Source organism: Macaca mulatta, chromosome 15 (genome assembly GCF_049350105.2).
Source record: "Macaca mulatta isolate MMU2019108-1 chromosome 15, T2T-MMU8v2.0, whole genome shotgun sequence".
Taxonomy (NCBI): Eukaryota; Metazoa; Chordata; class Mammalia; order Primates; family Cercopithecidae; genus Macaca; species Macaca mulatta.
Genome location: NC_133420.1, coordinates 49,476,228 through 49,503,661, shown reverse-complemented (window position 1 = coordinate 49,503,661; position 27,434 = coordinate 49,476,228). Strand labels below are relative to the sequence as shown.

The window sequence follows — 27,434 nt, the reverse complement described above, 5'->3', positions numbered from 1 at the left end:
TGTATACAGTCAACTCCTAATTATTTGGAGGGACAAAACCTGAGATATTACTAAATACTAGAAAACCTAAAATTAATGTTTGTCTGGCTTAAGAATATGTTTTTATATTTTCCTTAGATTTCTCATACCCCGAAATCTTTCGATTTGAAGAGAGCACTTGAGGAAACTGACTACACAAGAAAATTACCTGCCCGAGTCCCTACACTAAAGAACCCTGGAGCCTTTCCACTGCCACAACTTACCGGCATTGAAACCAGGCTCTGGCACGTATGTGACTTGCAGTAGGGTCCTTTCCTAAGCACCTCACATTAAACTGACTGACTAGCTTGAGGGATGGTCTCCATGTCTCTAACGCATTCCTTCGGTAGCATTTATACACCTGACCATGGCACTGTTCTTGTCACCTCACGTAGGAACCGATAACGGCTACTTCCTGCCTTTTAGATCAGATGGCAAATCCGCAGCTCCCACTGAAGAAGTTGGTCACTAGCCTGCTCTTCCTCCTCAAACATCTGTCCCCGGACTCAGGCTCTCCACTGCATTCACACAGAGTATCCCATGGAGAAGCAGTCCCACCTCTGGCTTTCACTGACACTTTCTTCCCCACCAGACCCAATGTTCCCAATTCCTTGCCAGCCCCAAACCTATCCCTTCCCCAAGGATCACGATGAGTATTCATGTCTTTCGTGAAATCTCAGACGAATTGGCACTATCCCCATCAAATTTTTTTAAATGAAACTATATTCTAAACTGCCTCATACTTTCTAATTTGTCTTCTATCTCTACTCTAGTGGTTTCAAGTCTGTGAAATGAAATAATGCATGTAAATGCTCTTTAAAAACTACTAAGCATTATACAGGCAGCCTAACTATATCACACATATTTAAGAAACATTATTTATTAAATTCTGTTATTTGTTGTACTTAGTTAATTATTTCTATTAATCTAACAATAAATGTTCCCTGGAGGTGGAGTAATTTAGAAATTAAGAACATGGACTTATCAAACAGAATAGAATCAAATCCTAGATTCTCTAGTTACCAGGTCCATGACCTTGGGTAAGTTAACTAACCTCTATGTTTTGTTTTTTTAATCTGTAAGTACTCAATAAGTGGTACTTTTAAAAAGTTCTTTCACAGAAGTGGCATTATAATTTGGTTTCTAGGTCATTTTGCAAATGCCTATAGCGTACCTAAGGTATTCAATTATATCCAACTGTTTATAATACTGTTTCAATGGAAGAATGCTTTCTGATTTCCATCCCAGGAGCCTCAAAACACAGCACCCAGAAGTTCTAGATTCTGGGATGGAGCAAAGATAGAGGATGCATTAGGTCATCCATGTTAACAACCCATACATCCCCATTTATGTAAGAGAATGCAACTCCGTCTTATCATTGTCATCTCCATCTTTCCCAAGTGACTTTTCCTGGAGAACCAAGCGCTATTGGGAGTAGGTCCTAGGCCAGCTTACAACTCATGCTCTCCTGCTACCTATCAAATTATATGGCATTCAGACAAACTACATGACTGGCTTCTCCAACCAGATCCAAAAATCAGGGCCTGGCCATTGTATTTATTTCTTGTTCCACTCAGCAGCAGGCATAGAACTCTATCAGTTGGCTGAATTTAGGACTGCATGCTGGCTGATTCTGTTCCCAGAGCCCAAGATAATTAAGAACCTACTTGTATCTCTTTTCCAGCTGAGGAGTTCTAAGGGAAACTTTAAATCCACTTCCACCCACAGCTCCCAGTTTCACTGTAGGGTCGGTACTTGGACAATCACCTGGAAAACAAAAATGCAAATACTATCATTGTAAATTATAAGATTTCACCTAATACTAAGGGGATGGTGTCTGCAATTAATGAGTTCTAGAAGGCAAACAGCAATCTAGAAAATAATCACATCTCAACCTCCTTAAAATCTTTGCTTTTCCCTTAAGAACACATCAGTCATAATCTTCCCTGATAAAGGCCACATCTCAGCAAGACCCAGTGGAGGGGCTACCCTCTCAGCCCAGTGCTGTGGACAATTTCCTCCACTGCCTTCAGCCACCTCTCAATATCCTCCAATTCTCCAAAGTCCTAAGCACCTGCTTAAAAGTTTCTTTCTATTCTTCATCCAGTTTATTCACTGCACAGCAGCCAATGCAAGCCTTTAAAAAATTCAGCCAGAACACTGCACTCCTCTGTTCTAAGCCTTCTGGTGGCTCCTACCTCACTCGGAGTAAAAGCCGCAGGGCCCTACAAGAGCAGATTCCCATCACCTCTCTGAACTCACCCACCACCTTCCCCTCATTTGCTCTGCTGCAGCCACCCTGGCCTCCTGGCTATTTCCTAAACACTTCGGTGGTTGCTTTTTACTCTGCTTGGAACACACTTTTTTTTTCCTTCACCTTCAAGCATAGAATGCTTAGGACGCTCTTACCCCAGATGTCTACGTGGCTCCCACTGTGATTCTCACCAGGTCTCTGCTTAAATTTCACCTTCACAGAGAGGCCTTTGGAATCACACTAAATAGGAGAGCCACCTTCCCCCTGTAAAACCTTATCCTTAAGCTCTCCCTGTCCCTTATTCTGCTTAATTTTTCTCCACAGCACTTGCCATCTGATACATTATATTTAATTGGTATCTTTTGTCTACACCTAGAATAACAAGTTGTAGACAAAGGACAACTAGTTTTCTCATACAACAAGCCAAGTACTAGAAAAAGGCTGGCATATAATAAACAAGAAACAATGAGGGGGAAAAAGGAGTCATACTCAGGATGCATCAAACACCATCTTTGAAAATTTAGGGAACTAACTTGTCTCCACACCACTCAAATGTCTACCACTTGGCTCCAAGTTGTTAATTTCCCTTCTGCTTGGGCACTGAGCCCTGACCTATTCCAGTCCAAGATCTCTTTTTCCAGATTCTCTTATATCCAAACTCTCCCCAGTGGGCTCTTTAACTTCTCAGGGTTTTTAGTTCATGGATTTGTTATGATCTTTCTCTTCTTTCCATTTCTATGAACACTGCCCTGGCTCAAGCTCTCACTAGCTCCTGCCTGGACACTTGACAACAGCTTCTCCTAACTGGAACCTCTGCCTCCAGGTGCCCCAACCTATGGCCAACCCCACATACTGATGCCGAACAATCTTTCAAAAGTGGAGCTCTCAGCCTGTCCTATCTCATCACAGGGAGTTTTCTCTCAAGGAAAATGAATGCTGGGTGGTACAGCGTTTCATCCTGAGGAGATAAAAATGTCCTAAAATTGATCGTGGTGATGGATGCAACTCTGTGAAAATATATATACAAAGATATATGTATATAGCCGGGCGCAGTGGCTCAAGCCTGTAATCCCAGCACTTTGGGAGGCCGAGACGGGCGGATCACGAGGTCAGGAGATCGAGACCATCCTGGCTAACACCGTGAAACCCCGTCTCTACTAAAAATACAAAAAAAAACTAGCCGGGCGAGGTGGCGGGCGCCTGTAGTCCCAGCTACTCCGGAAGCTGAGGCAGGAGAATGGCGTAAACCCGGGAGGCGGAGCTTGCAGTGAGCTGAGATCCGGCCACTGCACTCCAGCCCGGGCTACAGAGCAAGACTCCGTCTCAAAAAAAAAAAAAAAAAAAAAAAAGATATATGTATATATATGCATAAGCACACATATAAACCACTGAATTGTACACTTTAAATAGACGAATGATATAAAGCCATTTTTTAAGTGAACACAGAACAAAGCATTCCATACATCATAAAGTGACATACAAACTCATTAGCATCATAGGGTAAGTCCCACAAAAGCTTACCTTACATCTGATTCTTTTTGCCTTGACAATGAACATATTTGCACTTTTTTAAAAGCTATTTTTAAAAGCTTAAGGAGGACTGTAACAGCATTTGACACACTGAAACTATAATCAGAGAAAGTGGTGATATATCCAGATAGGATTCATGTACACAGTGGGCTGCTGACTTAACAGAAAAGCTGATATGAAAGTAAGGAATTCCCATTTAAATTAATTAATTTTGATTACTCTCTTGGCAACTATCTAGGCTTTTTCTGAAAATTCAAAAGATATTTGAAAACAAGGCTACCACTGCCATATGCCAGCAGAATTTATGACATAACCACAGAACTCACAAGTAAAAACTAATTTCAGATTCTCCAGCACATCAGGAAAACAATGAGGAACTGACAGCAACGGGGCTGTGGAAGGACAAGTGGATTAGGAGCTAGAACACCTGTGTCGAGGTCCTTGTCCATTCTTGTTCAAACAAATTACAAAACCTCTGACACTGTGTTCCCTCATGTATAAAAGTGGAAAATCCCATCTCTGACACAGCTCCTAGGAGGGATGAGATCAACTGAAAATATGTGTAAAGGCAATGAAAATAGTAAAACATGTTAACAATGTATAACATACTATGTTATTTCCAGAGTTCAATGTTATTCTTAAATAACTGACTCTTCAAGTTTAGTAAGGGAAAAGGAATGGCTCATACAAACCAGTGTTAGGATTAAAAAAAAAAAAAAAAATTCCAAGCCAATTAAATATCATAATGATAATGATATCGGCCGGGCGCGGTGGCTCAAGCCTGTAATCCCAGCACTTTGGGAGGCCGAGGCGGGCGGATCACAAGGTCAGGAGATCGAGACCACTGTGAAACCCCGTCTCTACTAAAAATACAAAAAAAAATTAGCCGGGCGCGGTGGCGGGCGCCTGTAGTCCCAGCTACTCAGGAGGCTGAGGCAGGAGAATGGCAGGAACCCGGGAGGCGGAGCTTGCAGTGAGCCGAGATCGCGCCACTGCACTCCAGCCTGGGCAAGAGCGTGAGACTCCGTCTCAAAAAAAAAAAAAAGATAATGATATCAACTGCAGACTTCAAAGTTTTGAGAAACACTAGACCTATGGCAACACCAAACCATAATTTGCTTTTATGTAGGAGTAGAAGGGATTTGATGCAGAACATCTCGGTAAAAGTTTTTTAGCATACCGCATTTATAAACAGAAATCTGGTTACTGGCATCTAGAACAGCAAGGTCATTACTCTTCTGAGGGTGTGCAAAGAATGTGACTTGATTCACAGGGTGTGGGAACAGCAGTTTGTAGGTACACATGGGAGGCGGAACCACAGTCTGCCGGAAGACTGTCACCAATACCCCGTCTGCAGTGAAAAAGAAAGAAGAGGATTAGACATAGGGATATTCAATTTGTAAGATAAGCCATCTGAATAGCACAGTATATCCAAACAATAATGGCAATTCACAAAAAAATAACTTTCAGTGTTTTTCTCATGAACAAGTTTAAAAACAGTGTGGGGTGGGGAAACGTCATGGGTTCTGTCTATACTTGGCCATCGTCACCTCCAGGCCTAGAGCAGTCCATCTCAGAACCTGGAGTTTCAGGTGCCAGGGACTAAGGCAAAAAGGCCAAGAGGTCAGAGCTCTAGCTTTAAATCCAGGCCTGCAAGCAAGTCACACTAAACCAAGGAAATTAATACCTTCAAAATCCTTAAAGCACTTTCCTATGTGTGGATTTGGTAATAAGGCAGATCTGATTAAGTTCTCTATATAGAATACATGACTATAAAATCAGTATAATATAGAACATTACACAGAATATGAATTAGTATACCACCTCACATTACAATCTTAGAAGCCAGTGTTCCCTTTTATTATCAGCAATAAAACTATTCATTAAGGTGACTACTTCACTCCTCAATCTTGCCCTCCCCATCCCACCCCCTAAAAAACCTTCTACCTAATTATAAAATATCAACCTAATCTTCATATTAGGCAAACGTCTATGCACGAACTGAACATACTAGAGAAGTATATAATCAGCAAGCATTTATATCAGGAAACAAAGCAGCACAAGTGGGGTGGTACAAGGATCAATTATAAACCTGTGTCAGGGCAAACAGATAAGGCTAACCAATCCCGCAAGACTCTACTGTGGTCATCCTCTCTACCTGGAGTCAAAGTTTTCAGTGTCTTCAAAGGCCAGGCAAGTAAATGTGTGAAGGCCACAGATGCAGTATAACAGGAAACTGGGGTGGGGAGGGGGGACAATGGTTCTCAGGAAAGAATATACCCCACCTTATATCCCATTCAATAAAAAATCAAACAAGTAACCCAAACAGCCAAAATAAATAAAGATTCCCCACTGTTGCAATCAAACCACCACATCTGCAGGCCGTAGGTTCAGGACCCCTTGCAGGCTCATGGACACACTTCCCAGCAGCTTACTTCCATCAATGACGGCCACATTGGACAAGTCACTTGAATTATCTCCCACACTCCGCTCAGTCGTCCAGTGCCAATCATAGGCGAGGTAATGCCAGCCCTGACAGAGAACATGCAGCCGGTATGGGGTCACAGGGTCCCACATCAGAGATACAAGCTTGCTCTTCCCACAGGTGCTGAAGGATAAACTTTGCTTGAGATACCAGTGATAGTTTCCAACAGTCCAGAGCTGAACTGCAAGGGAAAATGAAAAGAAGGCCATTAGAGGCTGGAAAGCAGACTTCATCCCACTTGCCAGAGGGGGACAAGGGCAATCTTTTCTTTTTCAAAGGACCCTTCCTGCTCAGCCTCTTCTCTAAAATAAGAACAATAATAATTGCCAAAAAGTAGCTCTCCATGCAGATAAAATGTCAAGAATCAATAAGGTAAGAAATACATGTTTATTTTCCTGTTTTTTTCTACTTTCAATTTTTATTCTTATGTTTATTTTCTTTCTTTTTTCTTTTTTTTTTTTTTTTGACTCAAAGTCTCGCTCTGTCGCCCAGGCTGGAGTGCAGTGGCACGATCTCAGCTCACTACAAGCTCCACCTCCCAGGTTCAAGCCATTCTCCTGCCTCAGCCTCCCGAGTAACTGGGACTACAGGCACCTGCCACCACACCCAGCTAACTTTTGTTTGTTTGTTTGTATTTTTAGTAGAAACAGGGTTTTACCGTGTTAGCCAGGATGGTCTCGATCTCCTGACCTCGTGATCTGCCCACCTCAGCCTCCCAAAGTGCTGGGATTATAGGCGTGAGCCACCGCGCCCGGCCTATATGTTTATTTTCAACTTTACTTCCAAACTTTATGATCATGATGGAAGGCTACTAGGACAAAGCATTCTTTTAGTGGGTTTTCTCATGAAGATTTAGGAAGAAGATAACTTGGCAATTAGATTAAAAGTATTAAAACACTCAATCCAAGATCTAGACTAGCATCACTGTGTTGTATTGGGCTTAATATGCTTATTTTCTTTCAGGTGCTTTGCACGCACTTATGTACCAGGCTATCTGGGTATTAACCCTGATTCAGCTGCCCGAAGAAGATAAGCATGCAATTATCCTTCCAACATCTATTAAGTAAGACTTAATCATGCCAAAACCAACCTTCACTAAACAGATGACACGTATAAATTAAGACCTTAGTTATATTAGGAATTACATTTATATTAAGAAATATTAGTTATATTAAGGAATTCATTTTCTTAATCTCCTTGCTCACTAATGCTTAACTTAGTGATCACCGCAAATACAACCTAGTCTTAAACCGCATTATTACAACACTTTGAAGTTAGACCACATGCTGATGTTCTGTAAGCACAGATGTTGTGACTGTTCTTGTGCAATGTGTATGTATATATATACACACACACATGTTTTTGAGATGGAGTCTCACTCTGTCACCAAGGCTGGAGTGCAGTGGCACGATCTCCGTTCACTGTAAGCTCCGCCTCCTCTGGGTTCACATCATTCTCCTGCCTCAGCCTCCCGAGTAGCTGGGACTACATGCACCCACCACCACGCCCAGCTAATTTTTTGTATTTTTAGTAGAGATGGGGTTTCACCATGTTAGCCAGGATGGTCTCGATCTCCTGACCTCGTGATCCACCCGCCTTGGCCTCCCAAAGTGCTGGGCCCCCAAAGTGCATGAGCCACCGCGCCTGGCCCATACCTATACTTTTAACAAAAATGAGATCATTGCTATACTGAGATACATACATGAAAAAACTAGAAGACAAAATTTGAATAGCGATTATTATGGAGTGGCAGAACTATGAGATTTCTTTTTTTCTCATCTTTATTTTCTAACATTTTCAAGTATTATTTAATACTTAAAACCACACACTGATATATTTTAAAAGCTATAAAAAATATTCTTTCCTTTTATATTTAATCTAAACCTTCTTTCACATCCACAGAATACCTTTGTGGTTATTGTTTTTTTCTGTGGTAATACCATCCACTAGGGAAAGCACGTGATGACTTACAACAGTTAATTTTATTGTGTCAACTTGGCCAGGCTATGGTGCCCAGCTGTCTGCTGAAACTCTAGATGTTGCTGTGAAAGTATTCTGTGGATGTGATTAATATTTATAATGGGCTGACTATAAGGAAAGCAGATTATTCTCCATAATGTGGGAGGGTCCCATTCATTCAGCTGAAGGCCTTCAAAGCAAAAACTGAGGCTTCTCAGAAAAGAAGAAATTCTGCCTTAAGGCTGTAACAGAAATCTTGCCTAAGTTTCCAGCCTGCCTTACAGATTTCATACACAAGTCTGCAACATCAATTCTTACCTGAGTTTCCAGCCTGCCAACCTGCCCCACAAATTTCAAACTTGCCATCCCCTACATTAGCCAATCTTTTAAAGTAAATCTATCCACACTCTATTACTCTCTCTCCCTCCCACCCTATCCTGTTCCCTCTCTCACTGTCTCTCTATATAAGTACAGTTGACCCTTGAACGACACAGGCTTGAACTGCATAGGTCCATTTATATTCGTATTTTTTTTCAATGAATACAGTCAGCCCTTCATCTTGTGGATTCTATATCCACAACCAAATGCACATCAAAAATATGGTACTTGAGGAATGCAAAACTCAAGTATACAAAAGGCTGACTTTTCATATCTGAGTGTTCTGCAGGGCTGACTGCAGGACTTGACCACGTGTGGATTTTGGTTTCCATGGGCAATCCTAGAACTAATTCCCCAAGAATACTGAGGGACGAATTATATGTATGTATTAATTGTTTCTCTAGAGAATCCCGACCAATACATGACTGAAATCCACAATCAACCAAAACCTAATCACCCCCATTTCCATCTACCCACTTCAGCATCTTTGATTCTACTAAGGGACTAAGTAGAAGGGATGAAGGAAATCCCAATACCTGTCCACTTTCAACTACGTTCTATGGGGCAGAAGGTTGGGGTACTACAGCTGTCTTACCATAGGTTTTCAGAATGGAGTTTTCTTCTCTCTGAAGGTCTTCCAGCCAAACTGCAAGCACAGAGGAATCTGCATTCCAGAGCAAGTCATTTACCTAGGAGGGAAAAAAGATCCATCATTGGCTTTCAGTTAGGGATTTACTTCCAAATCTTTATAATCAAATAATCCCACTACCTGAGCTCATCCCTAGCTGTAAATTACTAATTTATAGAGGCATTAAACAAATCTGTAAAATATGTCATTATTACGTAGAGGACTTAAAAAAAAGAAATACATAACTTAAGAAACTTAACCAAATACCAGGTGACATTTTTAGACAGTCAGAGAAATTTGAATATGGACTGGGTGTTAGACAACACTGAGGTAAGATGTAATAATGGAGTTATGGTTATGTAAAGAAAAATGTCCTTAACTGTTAGAAATAAATATTGAAAATACGATTTCTGGAATTAAAACTCCAGGAAATAAAAATATATGTAAGTATGTGTATGTATAGGCCAAAGAGTTGTAGATAGATGAAAATAGTTCTGCAAAATGTTAGTATCTACTGAAAGTGAGTAAAAGTTACATGGGAGTTCATTAAACTTGTCTCTCAACTTAAGATGTTTACAATTTTACACAGAGATACCATTTGATGTGTTCTCACTTCAGTCAATTTCTTAGTTGTATACCAATTAAGAAATGGTATACAAACCGCTTAAGATTTAAATGTTATAAATGAAAAGCATCTTCATTACTGGAAAAATCATGCTTTTGTCAAAATAAACAATAAAAACTAGCATTTTTATTTCCTATTTCTGTTTTATCTAAGGTGGGGGAGAAATGCTATTAGTTGCAAAATCACTGGAAAAACAATATATCTTTTATTTAACAAAAAAAATCAGTTCTAAGAAACCACCATTTTTATTACTATTTACTCTAAAGCTTCTATTTATGTATCCATATCAAATATAAATCCCCTCTATAGGCCAGGCGCGCTGGCTCAGGCCTGTAATCCCAGCACTTTGGGAGGCTGAGGCGGGTGGATTACCTGAGGTCAGGGGTTTGAGACCAGCCTGACCAACATGGAGAAACCCTGTCTCTACTAAAAATACAAAATTAGCTGGCTGTGGTGGCGGGTGCCTGTAATCCCAGCTACTCGGGAGGCTGAGGCAAGAGAATCGCTTTAACCTGGGAGGTGGATGTTGCGATGAGCCGAGATCGTACCATTGCACTCCAGCCTGGGCAACAAGAGTGAAACTCCGTCTCAAAAAACAAAACAAAACAAAAAAATTCCCTCTATAGCTGTGGAAAGTCCTCTACATTTGAGGGCGAAACAAACTCAGGCACTTACCTTAACCTCATCTTTAAGGAAGGGAAGTGTGAAGTGTCCATGAAGGAGTCCATTTTTCTCAAAAAACACAATATCCTGCTGGTTGGGTTTATCTTGTGTAGATGCAATCAAACTGCCTGAGGGTCTTAAAGCAAACTCAGAGTGTTACAACATCCAAAGCTCCTCTAACTAAAGACAGCAAACATGAATGAATGAATGAATGAATGAATGAATGAGTATCTTTATCTAAGGAAGTTTTAAATCCCATGTGTCCCTTGTCTCTTGGCAAGCGGTTCACCCCATTGTGGGACTTTACTTGCCAGAGGAAAGAGTGTCTTATCCTATTTTATACAGAGGTTCCATTTGCCTACAAAGCCTTACATATTTACACTGCATTTGGATGACTTTAAAAATAATAAGTTATCTAAACCATTGCACGTATAATGTCCTAAAAATCAAAATCTATTTCTCCTTCAATTATATGACTTCAGCAAATATTCTACGCTCAGCTAGGTCTTTTTTAAGACTTCTCCAAATGTTGAAAACATCTTAAATGCCTCATCTTATTCACATTTGTCTCTAGGGTTTTAATTCAAATACATTTCTCTTCTGCTCTATCATACAATACCATTCAGATAACTGGTGGGAAACAAGAGGTCTACATACAACAGATACCACTGAAACAGCAGAGATACATCTTCTATCTAAAATCAGGCAGCCACATATGACAGGCAAATTGTGACCTGCACAAGGGTACTGGGCCAAGGAGGAGAAGAGAAGGAAAGAGGGGGATCTGAATCCAGCCTGCATGTTCCTTGGCAAGCAGATCCTCCACTGTGAGAATTTTGTGCCAAGGAAGGAAGCTTTTTCCCTAATTTCCACAAAAGCTCCATTTGCCCCATAGAGTCTTGCAAACTGGGCCTTCCCTTCTAAACACCATTTTCTGCTCGTACAATGGCTTCATATACACCCTGCCTTAAAACCACAGCCTTTTAAGAATCAGGAATGCAAAATATATGGGGCCTTGGAATGATGGAATCTGTGAAGACGCGTAAAATCTACTATTCAAGTTGAATTCAGACTTTAGAGAATAAAAAAAAAAAAAGAAGAAACAAACATAGATACAGGCTTACAACCAAATGAAGAAATGTAAAAATCCTTTTGGGTTACACAAACATCTGTATCATCTGTATCAATGGGTACCACCACCTCTACCCTGGTTCCAAGAATTTCTCTAAGGTTTCTTCTCCCACTCACTTCCAAGCCAGGGCTGGTCCCAGTCCTGCCACAGGCTCACTGGTTGACTGCAAAGCAAACTCTCGGTTCCACACTCTGACCTTCCGAGCCCCTGTACGGGAGTGGAGTCAAACACACACACACACTTAGAACATTATGATACAAGTTGTCAAATCAGAACTACTCAAACACCTTCCTTACAAACAAAAAATGCCACGGTTTTACACAGCCAATTAGATTAATCTTGTTAAAAATTTGTGTCCACCAGGTAGGAGGATGGACCAGGTGACCGCAAAGGACTCTTCTAATTCTTAACTCTAAACTCATTTCACATTTAAATCAGTACATCCTTGCCTTGTATGTATAATTAATACCTTACTCAAAACAAAAGAAAGAAAATTTTCCTTAATTTTAATAAGACTTTTTTTTAATTGTTGTTTAACTGCAATATATTTCCATACCTGTTTCTGGGCAAACAACACTCACAGCAAAAAACTGTCCATCCCCACGCCAGGTAACTTGAGGTCTACGATCATCCCAGGGCAAAGCAGACTCATGCTAAAGAGGGGAAGAAACACCAACATTACTGGTGGACCTTAAGTATCCCAGAATCAAACAAGCCTCACACCACTAGATATAGATCTTTTGTACGAGGTTTAAGCTACCTTGAAAGCCTGCCTCTAGAATCAGAAACCATCCAAGGGTTGGTTCTTCTAACCCAGAAATCACCAAAAAAGAGAAAAAAATGTAAAACAAACAAAATCCTCCTTTGGGCATTAAAAAAAAAAAAAAGAAAGTGGCCTCTGAGAACAGCAAAAGAGGAAAAGAGCTACAGATCTAGATCCCGAATATAATGAGCTAAGGAACCTATCAGGTAACTACAAGGAAACAAGTGTTCTGTTTGTCCAACAGGTTAGAGTTTTGTTTAAATATTGTGTAAGCTTCACAACAGGGCACAGATGAGTTAAGATGTGAAGAAGGTGAATAGGCAAGAGCCACAGAGGTGGTAAAGGCAGCAGCAAACAACGACGAAAACATGGAAATGTTCTCATTCTGCAGCATGACGGGAAGAAACGTCTCCTCCAGGACCACGTGTATCTCAATCCTGAAGCCAATTCTACTGGGTGGGAGACAGATGACCACCCGGGCATTCTTCATCATATTCTAGTAACAGCCTAATAATTCTGCTAGTACTATACTATAGTCTGCACCGTAGGGAATACATAGGTAGCCTAACCAAATTTATTCTCAATGAAACTGTCCTATGGTATAGAAACCAAACCTCCTTTAGTGAAGGGTTACGGCCTGAAATAGGCGTTATATGAAATAGAACTGGAAATAATTGAGGACAGACAACGTAGATGGCAAGCAGGGTATTATTGAGTCATCTATTCTAGAAGAGTAGCTCATAGAAATTTCTACATATAATTATGCTTCCATTTGTTCAGGCCCAACCCTTGATATCCTCCTCAATTCCTCTCTCTCACCTACTTTTTTTTTTTTTTTTTTGAGAGGGAGTCTTGCTTTGTTGCCCAGGCTGGTGTGCAGTGGCGTAATCTTGGCTCACTGCAACCTCCATCTCCCGGGTACAAGCAGTTCTACTGCCTTAGCCTCCCAAGTAGCTGAGATTACAGGCATCTGCCACCATGCCTGGTTAACTGTTGTATTTTTAGTAGAGATGGGATTTCGCCATGTTGGACATGCTGGTCTCGAACTCCTGACCTCAGGTGACCCGCCCACCTTGGCCTCCCTAACTGCTGGGATTACAGGTGTGAGCCACCGTGCCCAGCTAAATGCAACCTCTTGAATCAGTGTTACTGGGCACTAGGAGAGCCCAGGCAGGGAACAGACTGAGGGCTAGAACAACACAACTTAAAAAATCAAAGTAAATTATGCTCACATGAGTACTTGCGTCTGACTACTCCATGGATTTTTGTTTTCTTTTCTGAAGGGTAGCTGTGAACTTTCAAACCAAGACGAGGCCCTAGAAAGCCTTTAGAAAAAGTTCATGAAAAAAAGCTAGAGTAGTTTACTGGATAGTACATTAGATAATAGGATGCCCGGGGTTTTTTTTCCCCCATTACCTGGATCATCCTATATCACTAATAAATCCTAATTTTGGCAATACTAGATAAGTCTTACTCTAGTAGGTACCAGTAGTAAAATGTCATCTCCTCCAGAGTTTAACAAAGTATGGAAAATTGCCTTATTCTCAATACTACCATAGATTCCCTTAAAGTACTATTTTTAAACATCTTTACTGGGATATAATTTACATTTCATGAAGGTTCACCCATTTGAATTACACAATGGTTTTTTTTGTTTGTTTCAACTCAGTGGTAAGAATCATTGTTTTTAAAGTGTATTTACAAAGTTGAACAGCTATCACCGTAATCTGAATTTTGAGCATTTTCATCATCCCAAAAAGAAACCCCATATCCATTAGCAGTCACTCCTTCCCTACCCTGCCCCGCAGCCCTACGCAACCTCTACTCTACTTTCTGCCTCTGTGGATGTGCCCCTTCTGGGAACTTCATACAAATGGGATCATACTATATGCGATCTTTTATGACTGGCTTCTTTCACTTAGCATAATGGGGTTTATCCATGTCATAATATGTATGAGTAAAGTACTACTTTTAAATCGAAAATATATGGTCTTAGAAAGCTGCCGGGCGTGGTGGCTCACACCTGTAATCTCAGCACTTTGGGAGGCTGAGGCGGGCAGATCACAAGGTCAGGAGACTGAGACCACCCTGGCTAACACGGTGAAACCCCGTCTCTACTAAAAATACAAAAAATTAGCCAGGCGTGGTGGCAGGCACCTGTGGTCCCAGCTACTCGGCAGGCTGAGGCAGGAGAATGGCGTGAACGTGGGAGGTGGAGGTTGCCGTAAGCTGAGATCACACCACTGTACTCCAGCTCGGGTGACAGAGCGAGACTCCGTCTCAAAAAAAAAAAAAAAAGAAAAAGAAAAAAAAAAAAGAAAGTTGTAACATAATTTACTTGTTGCTTGCAGCAAGAAAGAATATTCAGATTGCACCAACTATTTACTTGGTCAAGTTTCTGTTTAGTCATGGATACCTTTTAAGTCCTTCGGCCAAAAAAAAAAATCACTTAAAAATCAGGGGGACAAGAAAACCACTCGTCCAAAGCTGGGCATGTGTAGTGGATCACCCCAAAGAAACAAGGCTGTGTCTGAGAACACTTACACTATGTTTCCGCCCTCTAATAATCCTTTACTATTCTAATAAGTCAACAGCCTTCAGAATGTTAAATTAGACCCCCATGCATATTTTACTCACTACATAGTTGTTTTGAAATAAAACTATGCTTTTAAAAAAAAAAAGTTTCAAAAGTTATTTGTCTACTAAAATAAGAGCAGCAACTACTATTTGAGTGCCTACGCTGTGCTGATGCTGTGGTAGCTGTTTTTTATGTTATTACCCACTCATCTCAACCCTTGTAAGGAGACATTATGCTGTCCACTTTACAGAGAATACCGAGGCTCAGAAATGTTAGGAAACTTCCCTGCCAAGGTCTCATAGCTTCTAAATGTTATGAGGATAACGTAATCTGTACTTTTCTAACAGAGACATACACTGCTCCTGGGGGTACCTGGCAGTATGCCAGAGGGTAAATATGGCACACCTTCTTGGGGCATTAATTTTACTCAAGGGTAACACTTTTCAGTTCATATTTTAAAAAAATATTCATATTGTACATATTAAAATAAAATATAAGAGTTTAAATGAATTTAATGTGACATGCACACTACTTCCCCAGGTGCCCCAAGAGTTTGCACTCTTCTTGGGTCCACATACCTCTGCCTTCAGGGGCTGCCTACATTAGAAGATTAAGAAATACTGCCTTGAGTCATCGAGACATCATTATATGGTCTTTAGAATTTTCTAATCCAGAAGTAAGGAAAACAAAGACTTTCATCCGACAGAATAAGAAAAATATCTAACATACATATATATGGGAGAAGTATGAGAACATGCATGTGAATGAAGGATGGCAGCTCTCTCCGGGGAGGAAGGCGAGGGACATCGGGACGGGATACACAAGGGATTTCCTTTGTCTGTGATGTTTTATTTTTTGAACTGGATGATGAATATTGGTTCTAATTATTTGCTACCGTGATAATAAATCACAAAGCAACTTGGCAATAACAAGGAAAAAAAGGATCTTTCTAAGGGGACTCATTTCCTGAAAGCTCTAGGCAGTTTTACTAAAGCAGAAGAGAACTGTTCATTACTGGCATCTAAGTGGACACAACAGAATTCCTGGTGGGTGGCAAACTTACATTTGTTTCAGTCAAGGCTCTTTATCCATCAAACCACAAACTTACCATTTGCATCTGAAAAGCTGCTTGTCTGCCTTCTGATCCATGGAACTGTGTCTCCTTCCTGCCCCATCCAACAGTGATAAACTTGCCTACGGAACAATTGGCAAGACAACCAATAAGCTGCATGAAATGAAACAAAAAGTTTCACTGCTATTCTTCATGAAGTTAGTCACTGGCAATTACTCGGGTCCTCTAAGACCTCTCAATAAATTGACCAGCAGTCAGTATTTGAGAAACCTATGTTTCAGGCTGGGTGTGGTGGCTCATGCCTATAGTCCCAACATTTTGGGAGGCTGAGGTAGATGGATCACTTGAGTCCAGGAGTTCAAGACCAGCCTGGGCAACAGAGGGAGACCCCCATTTCTACAAAAAGTACACAAAATTAGCTGGACACGATGGCACACACCTGTGCTCCCAGCTACTCAGGAGACTGAAGTAGGAAGATCACTTGAACCCAGGAGTTCAAAGCTGCAGTGAGCCATGATTGCACTATTGCACTCTCTAGCCCAGGTAACACAGCGAGACCCCCATGTCAAAACAAACAAATAAACAAAACCCGTTTCATATTATATGCAGCAATGATTTTGAAGAATTTAAAATGCACTTCCTTATTCTGGAAAGCATTTTACTGCCATCTTATAACTTACTTGCCAAGTTTCTTAGATGACACAAGTCAGGGATCTCACCCTCACCTTATAAGTAAGAAGAATGAAACATGAAGAGTTTACAAAATATGTCCGGAACATAAAACTCCAAGACGAGAACTGGGAATAAAATTCTGATTGCAGGCTCCTCACTGGTGATAGAGGGGCTGCAGGTCACAAAATAGCTCCTCACATAGACTTAAGAGATTGAGACCCTCCCTAACGGTGGAGCCCACAGTTAGAACACAAGTCTTCTGCCTTCCAGGCTGACTGGTGTTCTTTCTAGATCATAATGCTTCTCTTACATAAACTATAAAGGCAGAGTTGCTGAAACAACACAACGCTTCTGTTCCCAGAGGTAGGATCCATCTGCAAGAGGCACAATAAAGATGGTCCTGAAAGCATCACCCAATCCAGGACCCAATACTTTTCTCCTGCCATTGATTCTGATTCTGATGAAGCAGGGCTGTTTGCAATTCCTATAAATCATGGTCCATATAACCATTTCCTGTCTGCTCACATCCAAGCACTACAGTACCTCAAAGCATAACTTGCTGCTGCATACAAATGGTAGTGACTATCCTGGTGCAAACCCCCAGGCTTCTATCTGCAAGTTTCCACAGAAAGATTAAGGACCAAGGAGTGAAGAAAGAGAACTTCTCCAGTGGAAGACAAGAAATGATGGGGTTATAGCAGGGATTTACAAAACTACAGCCTACATCTGCTTTTACAAACAAACGTTTACTGGACCATAGCCGTGCTTATGTATCGTGTATAACTTTCACACCTCAACATTAGAATTGAGTAGTTGCAACACAGATCATATAGCCTGCAAAGCTGAACATATTTATGACCTAGCCCCTTTTCAGAACAAGTTTACTGACCCCAGAATAGAGGAAAAATATTCAACACTCCATAGAATGATTCTTTTTTTAATTTTTGTACTGAGAAACACATTTCTGAGACCTAAGACCTTAACTTGGACTACGTTTCCTTTGATTTACTGCATTAGGATTTTTGTGGAAAAGTCGGTGGGAAACACCAGGCCCAGAGTACTTTCCCATCCCAAAGTGTACTGTGTGCTCTTACTCTCTCTCTGACTGTCCTCAAAGCTGGATGCCCCAGAGTTCCACCCTGGATTCCAGACTCTTCCTGTACAGCATCTGCTCTCTGAGCAAGTCCATCTGTTCCCAAAATTGTCAGAATTTCCTACATACCCACCACTCTCAGTCCATAGCTCTGGCCTTTTCTGAGTTTCAGCCTTGTATTTGCCTACTCCACATGGCAATCCCATATGGTCCTTCAACAAATCCAAAACAGATCTCACCACCCACCCCTTACAGACCAGCACTTCCCCATCTTCCCTCTCAGTTACTGGCATCTTTATTCCCATCACCTGAGGTTCTGGCTGGAGTCCTGCTCAACTTTTTCTTATTCACCTTACATACGCAAAGCCTATTTATTTCACTTTCTAAACTGGTATTTCTCAAACTGGCCTAGGGCAGAAGGGGAACCATGCACGTATATTCTAAAAAAGTTTTTTAGCTAATTCTAAAAAATGTACTCCCATCCTCATTGAGATTCAAGTTTCTCCTGAATCATTCCTGCTTCCAGCCGCACATAAACCTTCCTTATCTGTCATCTGGATTCCTGCAGCAACCTCTTACCTGATCATCCTGCCTCTAGTCTCTTTCCTGTCCATACACAAAAACAACATGGCCATCACAAGCCATCTTTCTAGTAGATAAATCTCTTTAAACCTCTTATCATCAAAACTTGTAACGGCTGATCAATGTCCAAATCCCCCACTACAAACTCAATCAAATCTGTCCCATTCATTTCATTCTACACTCACATCCTGCCACTTCGGCAATGCTGACTTACTCACAGTTCCCTGAGTAACCTATAATGTTTCTATGAAATAACCTTCCCTTGAAATGGACACATTCACTTGCTTGGACTGTTCCCTACCCTTATCTCTCACCTACCCAACACCAATTCAGCTGACCACTCCCCATCCTTATCCCTCACCTACCCAACACCGATTCAGCTGAGACTCAGCTCAAATCAGCCTCCTTGGGGAAATCATCCCTCTCCAGTTACTGGTTTCCTTCCCTTATGCTACCCTAATACCTGTACATCATGTCATTACTGTGCTGATACTAACATGCCAGGTAATTTTTAAATTTTTTGTAGACGCTAGGTCTCCCTATGTTGCCCAGGCTAGTATCAAACTCCTGGGCTCAAGCAATCCTCCTGCCTCATCCTTCAAATGTGCTGGGATTATAGGCATGAGCCACTGTGCCCAGTCCTCCAAAATCACTTCTGAACAAATACATTATTTGTAAACAAATGGGTAGAAGTTGTCTAAATAATTTCTCAGAGTTGATGGAGCAAGAAGGCAGGAAGTTAGACCTTAACAGAAGTTGGAATATCTTCTTCCCCATCCCTCTTCAATCAGGCCAGTTATTTGATGACTTCAAGATGGCCAAAGCTTATACTTAATAAACATCTCTCTTCTTCTGCACTGCCCTTCAATACTCCCATAGCCGTAATGCCCAGATGACCTTGGCTAGATTTTGGCAAGAAAATAGTCTGATTGTTCCCATGGAAATGCAGATTGGATCTAATCAGTAGGAACAAAAACCAGCCTTCTATCCCATTTTTCTTTTCTTCTCCCTAAAACTGTATCCCGGAAATACTACCTTTATTCTAGCTTGTACAGTCCCTTTCACTGAAGACCCAGCCTAAGACTTTTCCAGGGTTTGGGTAATAACTATCTAAGTGACCTTAAACATTGGTTTATATTTTCCAGGTTATTGACAAAGCCAACCCTCAGACCTGGAGAGGCACCAGTAGGCCTTTTAAGATTTGGGATGGGCTGAAGGAACTGAGCTAATAGACATTTAATAACTGGGGGTTTAACCTTCACAGTTCTTTGGCCTAATGACATGGCTATTAGTGTACAAGGAAATGGTCAAAAATGGGAAGAAACGTAGGTCACAAAATGTTGCAAACAAACCTATACTCACTTTCACCAAAATCATCCTGGTGGATCTGCTGCTCCATGATTGGCTCAAAATCTTTTGTCATCATAATCAGGGTCTGTTGACCTTAGAGAAACACAAACAAAAATGATTTTGTTTCCACGTAACAAATTTGCCATTCCGTAAGTACCTATGGCACTGTAAGCTAAGGAGCTGGAGTTAGTCTGAACAAAGCGGAGAGAATTCATCCAAAATGCTTTGACTTAAAAAAACAATCAACAATGACCAAAAAAAAAACCCAAACAGCTTTGCCTAGATGAGTCACCTGGTGCTTATGCTCCGCTATTAATGTGTGTACAGTTGAACATAAAAGTCCACAAAGCCCTCCTCCACTAACTTCAACACTCCCTGTCCCCAAGATACCTCTAAATATATATGTCATCAATGGAGCTTGTTTACTAAACTCATCTGGAATGATGAGACTTAAAGGGGAAAAACAGCAACAGAACCCAAGAAGGGCTTTTAGAATGTATTCATACAGCAACTCTTAGAATGAGTTAAAATATATATTGCTGACATTTTTAACTCTAACTGGGGACTTAGCAGCCTCCCCAAGTTTTATGACTTTGTTTCTTACTCCCAAAAACTGAGAAAGTTATATGAAACAACTTTTTATGATGATAGACTAAGAGGTAAAACTTCAGTCACCAAAAAAATAAAAAAATAAAAATAAATTCACTCTACAGTATAATATTGGTATTATACTGGTTCAAAGAAATTTTTTGAAATTCAAGCAGCCCAAAACTGTTGAAGCCTGTAAGACACCTGGAGTAACGTTTTAGAAAAGTGAGTGAGCCACCAGTAACAAGCTTACCTGTGGCAAGAAGCACCAGCTCTTGGTCAGGACTCCAACTCATGACAGAGATACCACTGGCTACACTCCCAACACACTCCAGCTGAGACAGAAAATTGAAAAGAGAGACTCAAAACACTAGCATCTTAGTAAAAATTGACTGCAACTTCAATCAAAACAATTAAAAAAACAAAAAGAAAGAACATCAGTATATGAAAGAGATATCTGCACTCTCATGTTTGTTGCAGCTCTGTTCACAACAGCTAAGATTTGGAAGCAACCTGTGTCCATCAACGGATGACTGGATAAAGAAATTGTGGTACTATACACAATGGAGTGCTACTCAGCCATAAAAGAAGAATAAGATCCTGTCATCTGCAACAACATGGATGGAACTGGAGATGATTACATTAAGCGAAATAAACCAGGCACAAAAAGACAAACATCGTATGTTCTCACTTATTTGTGGGATCTAAAAATCAAAACAATTGAACTCATGGACACAGAGAATAGAAGGATGGTTACCAGAGGCTGGGAAGGGTAGTGAGGGGGCTGAGGGAAGTTGGAATGGTTAATAGGTACAAAAAAAATAGACAGAATAAATAAGACCTGTTATTTGATAGCACAACAGGGTAACTATAGTCAATAGTAATTGCACATTTTAAAATAACTAGAAGACTGTAATTGGATTGTTTGTAACACAAAGGATAAACGCTTGATGGGATGGATATCCCATTCTCCATGATGTGGCTATTTTGCACTGCATGCTTGTATCAGAGCAACTCATATAGCCAAGCCCATAAATATATGTACTTACTATATACCCACAAAAATTAAAAATTTAAATTAAAAAATTAAAACAAGAACTTATTCAACACACAGTTCTTCAGTAATGGATATCAAGAGAATAGACCTGTTATCGGGCACAGGGATTAGAAATAAATCTCTTTCTTCCCAGAGCTGTCTCATGAGGGAGATAAAAGATGACTCTACAGAAGATGACAGCAATGACCAAGATCTCTGGAAAGCAAAGTGCATCTCAGCACAGAGAATGACAAGTGGCCCAGAGTCCACAAAAAGTTTTTCTGACGTGTTTCAAAGAGTGGTAATAAGGACAGGAACGAGACCAGGAAGAAAACACAGTGTAGAGGCACAAAGCCAGAAAAAAAGAGCAGTTAAAAATCAGCTGCAACTAAAACATAAAGTATACATACACATGGGAACAATGGGGGGATGGGGCTATAAAGGAATGTGGGGAACAGATAGTGAAAGGGCTTATAAGGCACAATAAGTAAAATGGGCTCTGCCTTCCAGACAATTGAGAAGCCACTAAAGGGTAGAATCAGCACCATTAAATGAAGATAAATAGACTGGAAGAGCTCAGTAACCAGGAAACAATGCTACAAAATGTTTTGAAAGTAAAAGCATCTATCACTTAAATATGAGAAAAACCAATTAAGCTGGGCATGACAGGTTTGATATTTCCCACCATGAACTGAGAGTAAGGTTTATGATTGTACTAAACGGAATGGTTAAGAGCAAAGGTACCAGATTTAGACTGCTAGGGTCAAACTCCATTTGATTACTGTGTGACCCCGGTCTAATCACCTAAGCACTCTGTGCCTCAACTGCCTCTTCTGAAGAAGAGGAAACAACAACCTACCACATAAGGTCATAGTGAAGATTAAATAAATTTGCATGAAAAGCACTTTAAAAAGTGCCAGGCACATGGTAAACAGTTAATAAATGTAAGCTGTTACTATTATCCTACTATTAGTAATACTCTAACTTCTGTGACACAATCAATGTTAAGGAGGTCACAACTAATGAAGTAATCAAAGAAGATTTAAAGAATCAGGCAAGTGTAATTTGAAACCCTTGCTGTTAAGAAGGTGAGGATAGAAATTTGAAACTCAACTACATACTAGAGCAGAGAAAGAAGCAATTGCTTGAAGTCTAGCTCTCCTGGCAGTCATCAAATATGCAGGTAATGATAATGTATTACTTCAGTGCCTAGAGTTCAGGGACTCTAAAGTTAGCCAATCAACATCCACAACAGAAAATCTATGTCAGATAAACATTCAAAGACTTCCTAAATTGAGAAACAAAGGTTGCAACTCAGGATGAGGGTCTGATAAGAGGTGATCTACACCACACAAGAATAGCCAGTTTTAACTTTTAAAAAAAATATATTCTCATTTGGAATGTTCTGATTATTCTGATTAAAAGATGCAGCAGACAAAACTGAGTTTTAGAAGAATCTTAAAATACAGCTAAAGCCATGTTAACAATTTTTTAAATAAAGAAATATATAATGCAAATACTAATTTGCAAAAGGTTAAATATTATGGCAACTGATTTGAAAACTTCCACAAATACCAAGTAACCTATTTGAGGACGCTTGAGACTTCCCACTCACTGGACTCTTCCACTTACCTGTTGTGTGCTGAGACTAAAGACTATGACGTCTCCAGAGGCTGTGGCCACACACACAGACTCCTGATCCAGCAAGTCCTGAACACCAACAATGCGGCCACTTCCATCCTCTGGGAGAAAGCCTTCTGCTACCAAAGAAACTTCATTTTTCACCTTTCACCAAAGTAAACACATAAGCAAATTAACCCAGTCTACTTTCAAGAATAATTGATAACATTTCCAGAAATAAAATACTTTTTAATGCTTCTTTTATTATTTTTATTTTTTAAATTTTATTTATTTATTTATTTATTTATTTTATTTATTTGAGATGGAGTCTCGCTCTGTCGCCCAGGCTGGAGTGCAGTGGCACAATCTCAGCTCACTGCAAGCTCTGCCTCCCAGGTTCACGCCATTCTCCTGCCTCAGCCTCCCGAGTAGCTGGGACTACAGGCGCCCACCACCACGACCAGCTAATTTTTTGTATTTTTAGTAGAGACGGGATTTCACCATGTTAGCCAGGATGGTCTCGATCTCCTGACCTCATGATCCGCCTGCTTCGGCATCCCAAAGTGCTGGGATTACAGGCGTGAGCCACCACGCCCGGCCTAATGCTTCTTTAATTATATAAAAGCTTTAGAAAATGTTTTTTCCAGATGAAAACCCAAACTTTCATTTAAGAAATATCACTACTCTGTCATCTTTAACAAGAAAAATAGGTAATATGACCTTGCCAAACAAAGATAAAAACAAAAACAATAAGTCTGGTCTCTTTAAAAATGCCCAATAAAACATGATGCTAATAACTATGTTTTTCTAAGATTGCTACAGTACAGGGAAAAGGCACTAAAGGATGTAGCTGCCTAAAATGTATTAGTAGAAGAATATAATCAAGGGACCATATGAAAACCAACCCACAGAGGTTTTTAAAGCACATATAGTTAGCAGCCAACACTAAAGATTCTGATTTAGTTGACATGAGATGTGGGCTCAAACTTTTAGAAAGCTCCACAGGCAACTTTCGTGTTCATTCCCAATTAAGAACCACTCTTATAAACAGAATTTGCATGACAAAAAGGGTAAAAAGTAGGGAACCCACTCAAAAAGTAAAGTCAGAGTTTTACTGACTTAGGTTAAAACAGTAGCAGAGTTAAAGAAGGGTTACTATTTAACCTATGTCTAACATGGCACATACATGAAGCAAAGGATGTTTATTTGGGAGGATATAAATTCAGTACGATGTAAAGAAAGACTATGTGGGGAAAGAAATTTGGAAGAAGACAAATCAAGGGTCAGATCCATCTGCTAGCATTCTCCATCAGTAACTTACTTCTCTTGAGACAGGGTCTACTTCTATCAGTCCATGTTCTGAACCAATGAGCACTGTCCCCTGTTCAGTTCGGAGAGAGAAGCACTGAGGTTTCCCTGGACCTTGAATATCCCTGAATTCCAGGGTCCGAAATAATTTCAGATTTCGCATGATGAAGTGATTCCCACGAGACGAGTACAACTATCCCTTGATGAACCATTAATCCCTGAGAGAGAAAGAAATAGCTTAATAGTGATAAATGACCATATTTATTTAAGTGAAATGATTCAGGGGGTGAAGAAGTGGTAGTTAGAATCAGAACAGCCAAGAAAAGAAAAAACTTAGCTCTCTGAGTACACATCCACGTGTGGATTATAGCAGCAACCTGACCCACTCTATACAGTTATAGTCTACAAATTAGGAATTCTCAAACCTATTTTATGTTCTCACTTTTCAGGAGAGGCAAGATTCTCAACTTTAGATTCTCATCTTTAAAAAAGATGTAATATCAGTTATTCCTTTGGGAAAGGTGAAAGAACAAATGAATGGGGAAACGTTCTATTTTTGCATGTTAGGACATCTTTATAAAATCATAAGGAAAAACAAAAGGGTATCCCACTGATTAGCACTATTTGAAAATCCATGTTTATATACTGGCAGTTGAAGAGAATCGGAAACAACTTTAATATTCACCAGGTCTATTCATTTATAAACTGGCTTTATATATTCATTAAAAAAATGAAATCAAAGATAGAAAAGCATTTATTGTTCTAAAGGAGAAGATAAAATACTGGGACATGACAACAATTTACTTGAAAATGATGACCAACATTTCAAGGACCTTGATGATCTGACATAACTACTTCCAGTAACTTTGTTCTTCTGGCCAGGCTTTTCCCAGGACAATAGAAAACGTGAGAAAAGAGTGCTAAACAGAATGTCTACTTTGGTCTGGCAAAATCAGACTTGCTTAAATGCATAACATTACCTAAGTAGGGAAAAAAAAATGTTGCTGTGCTAGTTATTTATATTCAGATCCCTTTAAGGCTTATGATTGTAAGTCCCTAAGTTATGTTGGGGTAGCAATTACAAGGACCATACTGGCCTCATTGTCACTTTAATCCAAGGAAAATTCTCTCATCTTGGCACCCCACATATGTATGACACAGAAAGAATAAAGATGAATCAATCCTAATAGTACAGAGAAGATAATGTCACATATAATAGGAATTATATAATATATAATGTGGGATAAGAGGAAGGTAAGTTTATATATGATGGAAGTGAGGAAATCAAGGCAGACAATGATTTTATTAAGTTTTGGTGACAATTATATTCAAAAACTTCTAGAAATTACTTGAAACCTCTAACATATCATGCAGGTTGGTTTTTTTTTTTTTTTTTTTTTTGAGACAGAGTTTCACTCTTACTGCCCAGGCTGGAGTTCAATGGCCGCGATCTCGGCTCACCGCAACCTCTGCCTCCCGGGTTCAAGCGATTCTCCTGCCTCAGCCTCCCGAGTAGCTGGGATTTCATGCGCCCGGCACCATGCCCAGCTAATTTTTGTATTTTTAGTAGAGACAGGGTTTCTTTTTTTTTTTTTTTTTTTTTTTTTTTTGAGGCGGAGTCTCGCTCTGTCGCCCAGGCTGGAGTGCAGTGGCGCGATCTCGGCTCACTGCAAGCTCCGCCTCCCGGGTTCCCGCCATTCTCCTGCCTCAGCCTCCCGAGTAGCTGGGACTACAGGCGCCGCCACCACGCCCGGCTAATTTTTTTTGTATTTTTAGTGGAGACGGGGTTTCATTGTGTTAGCCAGGATGGTCTCGATCTCCTGACCTCGTGATCCGCCCGTCTCGGCCTCCCAAAGTGCTGGTATTACAGGCTTGAGCCACCGCGCCCGGCCAGAGACAGGGTTTCACCATGTTGGCCAGGCTGTTCTTGAACTCCTGACCTCAAGTGATCCACTCGCCTCTGCCTCCCAAAGTGCTGGGATTACAGGCGTGAGCCACCATGCCTGGCCGCGTTTTTCATCTTTAAACATCATAAAAACGCCTCAAAACTAGTTTCTTTGAAATTTGACACCCATCAGCCTTATTCCCTTATCTTCTTAAAGGAAGACTTCCGTCCACTTCCTTCCAGGGTAGGAAAGGAATATCCTCCACATTGCCACAGGACCTAGGCCTATTGATACTCTTTCTCTGACATCTGCAACCTCCAAACTTCCTGCCTCTACTGATTCAAACTTTTCTCAGTCCTTGAATGTACTAAAGATTCCTCCACACCAAAGGTCAATAGTGAATTCTCTCTTAAATTTTCTGACAACTCCTTCATTTTCTTCCCTTGTCCCTTCAACTATCCACCTCTTGGCTAGACATCGTATGCATGATTACATGTACCAGGTAGATCACGAATACGCTGATTAGGCCTAAATGCCTAGCCCCGACTGAATTAGCCCAAACTGACCACTAAACCCACATTTTTAACCTCCTGATAATATCACAAGCAAGTCTCACATGCACATCAAATGCGACCTGGAAAGCAAAGAACTTGCTATTCTTCCCCCAAATGACAGTTCCCACTATTTCGGGACAGGCCATTTCTACGCCATGTCCCCGAGCTGGAAAACTGTCTTTGCTGCCTTTCTGCTTACTCTTCATATTGATCTATTCATTGGTTAGCGCCGTGGCTGTGGCTGTCAATATGCTGTTGAATTCTTTACGATCCGGTTTGTGGCCTACATCCAACACCGACTGGGCACTTGCTAAGTGCTGGGATCTGAAGATTACTCAGGCAGCCACTGTCTCCACGGAGATCATCGTTAACGGGAAAGAAAGCCACGTTAAAACACCACGTTAGATGGAGAAGCACAGAGGACACCACCTCCACGAAAAAGTCTCAGACGCCAGAAAGGACCCGCACGACAGCACCCGAGCCTCTATTAACCGCCGCCTTCCATCGTGAATTAATGCTCTAGCTTTCAGCGTTATTATCAACCCCCTGCAAGCAATCAAGAGGCTGGGTTAAGTCTGGCTAGAGGTGCTGCAGGTATCCCTGGGCTGTCGCGCCTCCCAGCGCCCCCGATGGAGCAGGTGGCAAAACTGCAAAAAGAAT

At 40.7% G+C, this 27,434-nt stretch overlaps 1 protein-coding gene across 1 annotated transcript in view; it reads right to left on the bottom strand.

Annotated features, from left to right (window-relative positions):
* The window catches only part of ELP1 (elongator acetyltransferase complex subunit 1), a 66,114-nt gene that overhangs the window by 38,380 nt on the left and 300 nt on the right, over positions 1 to 27,434 (bottom strand). The window contains exons 2-13 of the mRNA XM_015117132.3: positions 24,348 to 24,552; positions 23,039 to 23,191; positions 20,624 to 20,705; positions 19,795 to 19,875; positions 16,122 to 16,207; positions 12,229 to 12,325; positions 11,789 to 11,879; positions 10,553 to 10,676; positions 9,220 to 9,313; positions 6,238 to 6,468; positions 4,983 to 5,153; positions 1,686 to 1,785 (exon numbers count right to left, since the gene is read on the bottom strand). Coding sequence (XP_014972618.3) covers positions 1,686 to 1,785; positions 4,983 to 5,153; positions 6,238 to 6,468; positions 9,220 to 9,313; positions 10,553 to 10,676; positions 11,789 to 11,879; positions 12,229 to 12,325; positions 16,122 to 16,207; positions 19,795 to 19,875; positions 20,624 to 20,705; positions 23,039 to 23,191; positions 24,348 to 24,497 — 1,460 coding nt within the window. The 5' untranslated portion in view covers positions 24,498 to 24,552. The remainder of the gene's footprint in view (positions 1 to 1,685; positions 1,786 to 4,982; positions 5,154 to 6,237; positions 6,469 to 9,219; positions 9,314 to 10,552; positions 10,677 to 11,788; positions 11,880 to 12,228; positions 12,326 to 16,121; positions 16,208 to 19,794; positions 19,876 to 20,623; positions 20,706 to 23,038; positions 23,192 to 24,347; positions 24,553 to 27,434) is intronic.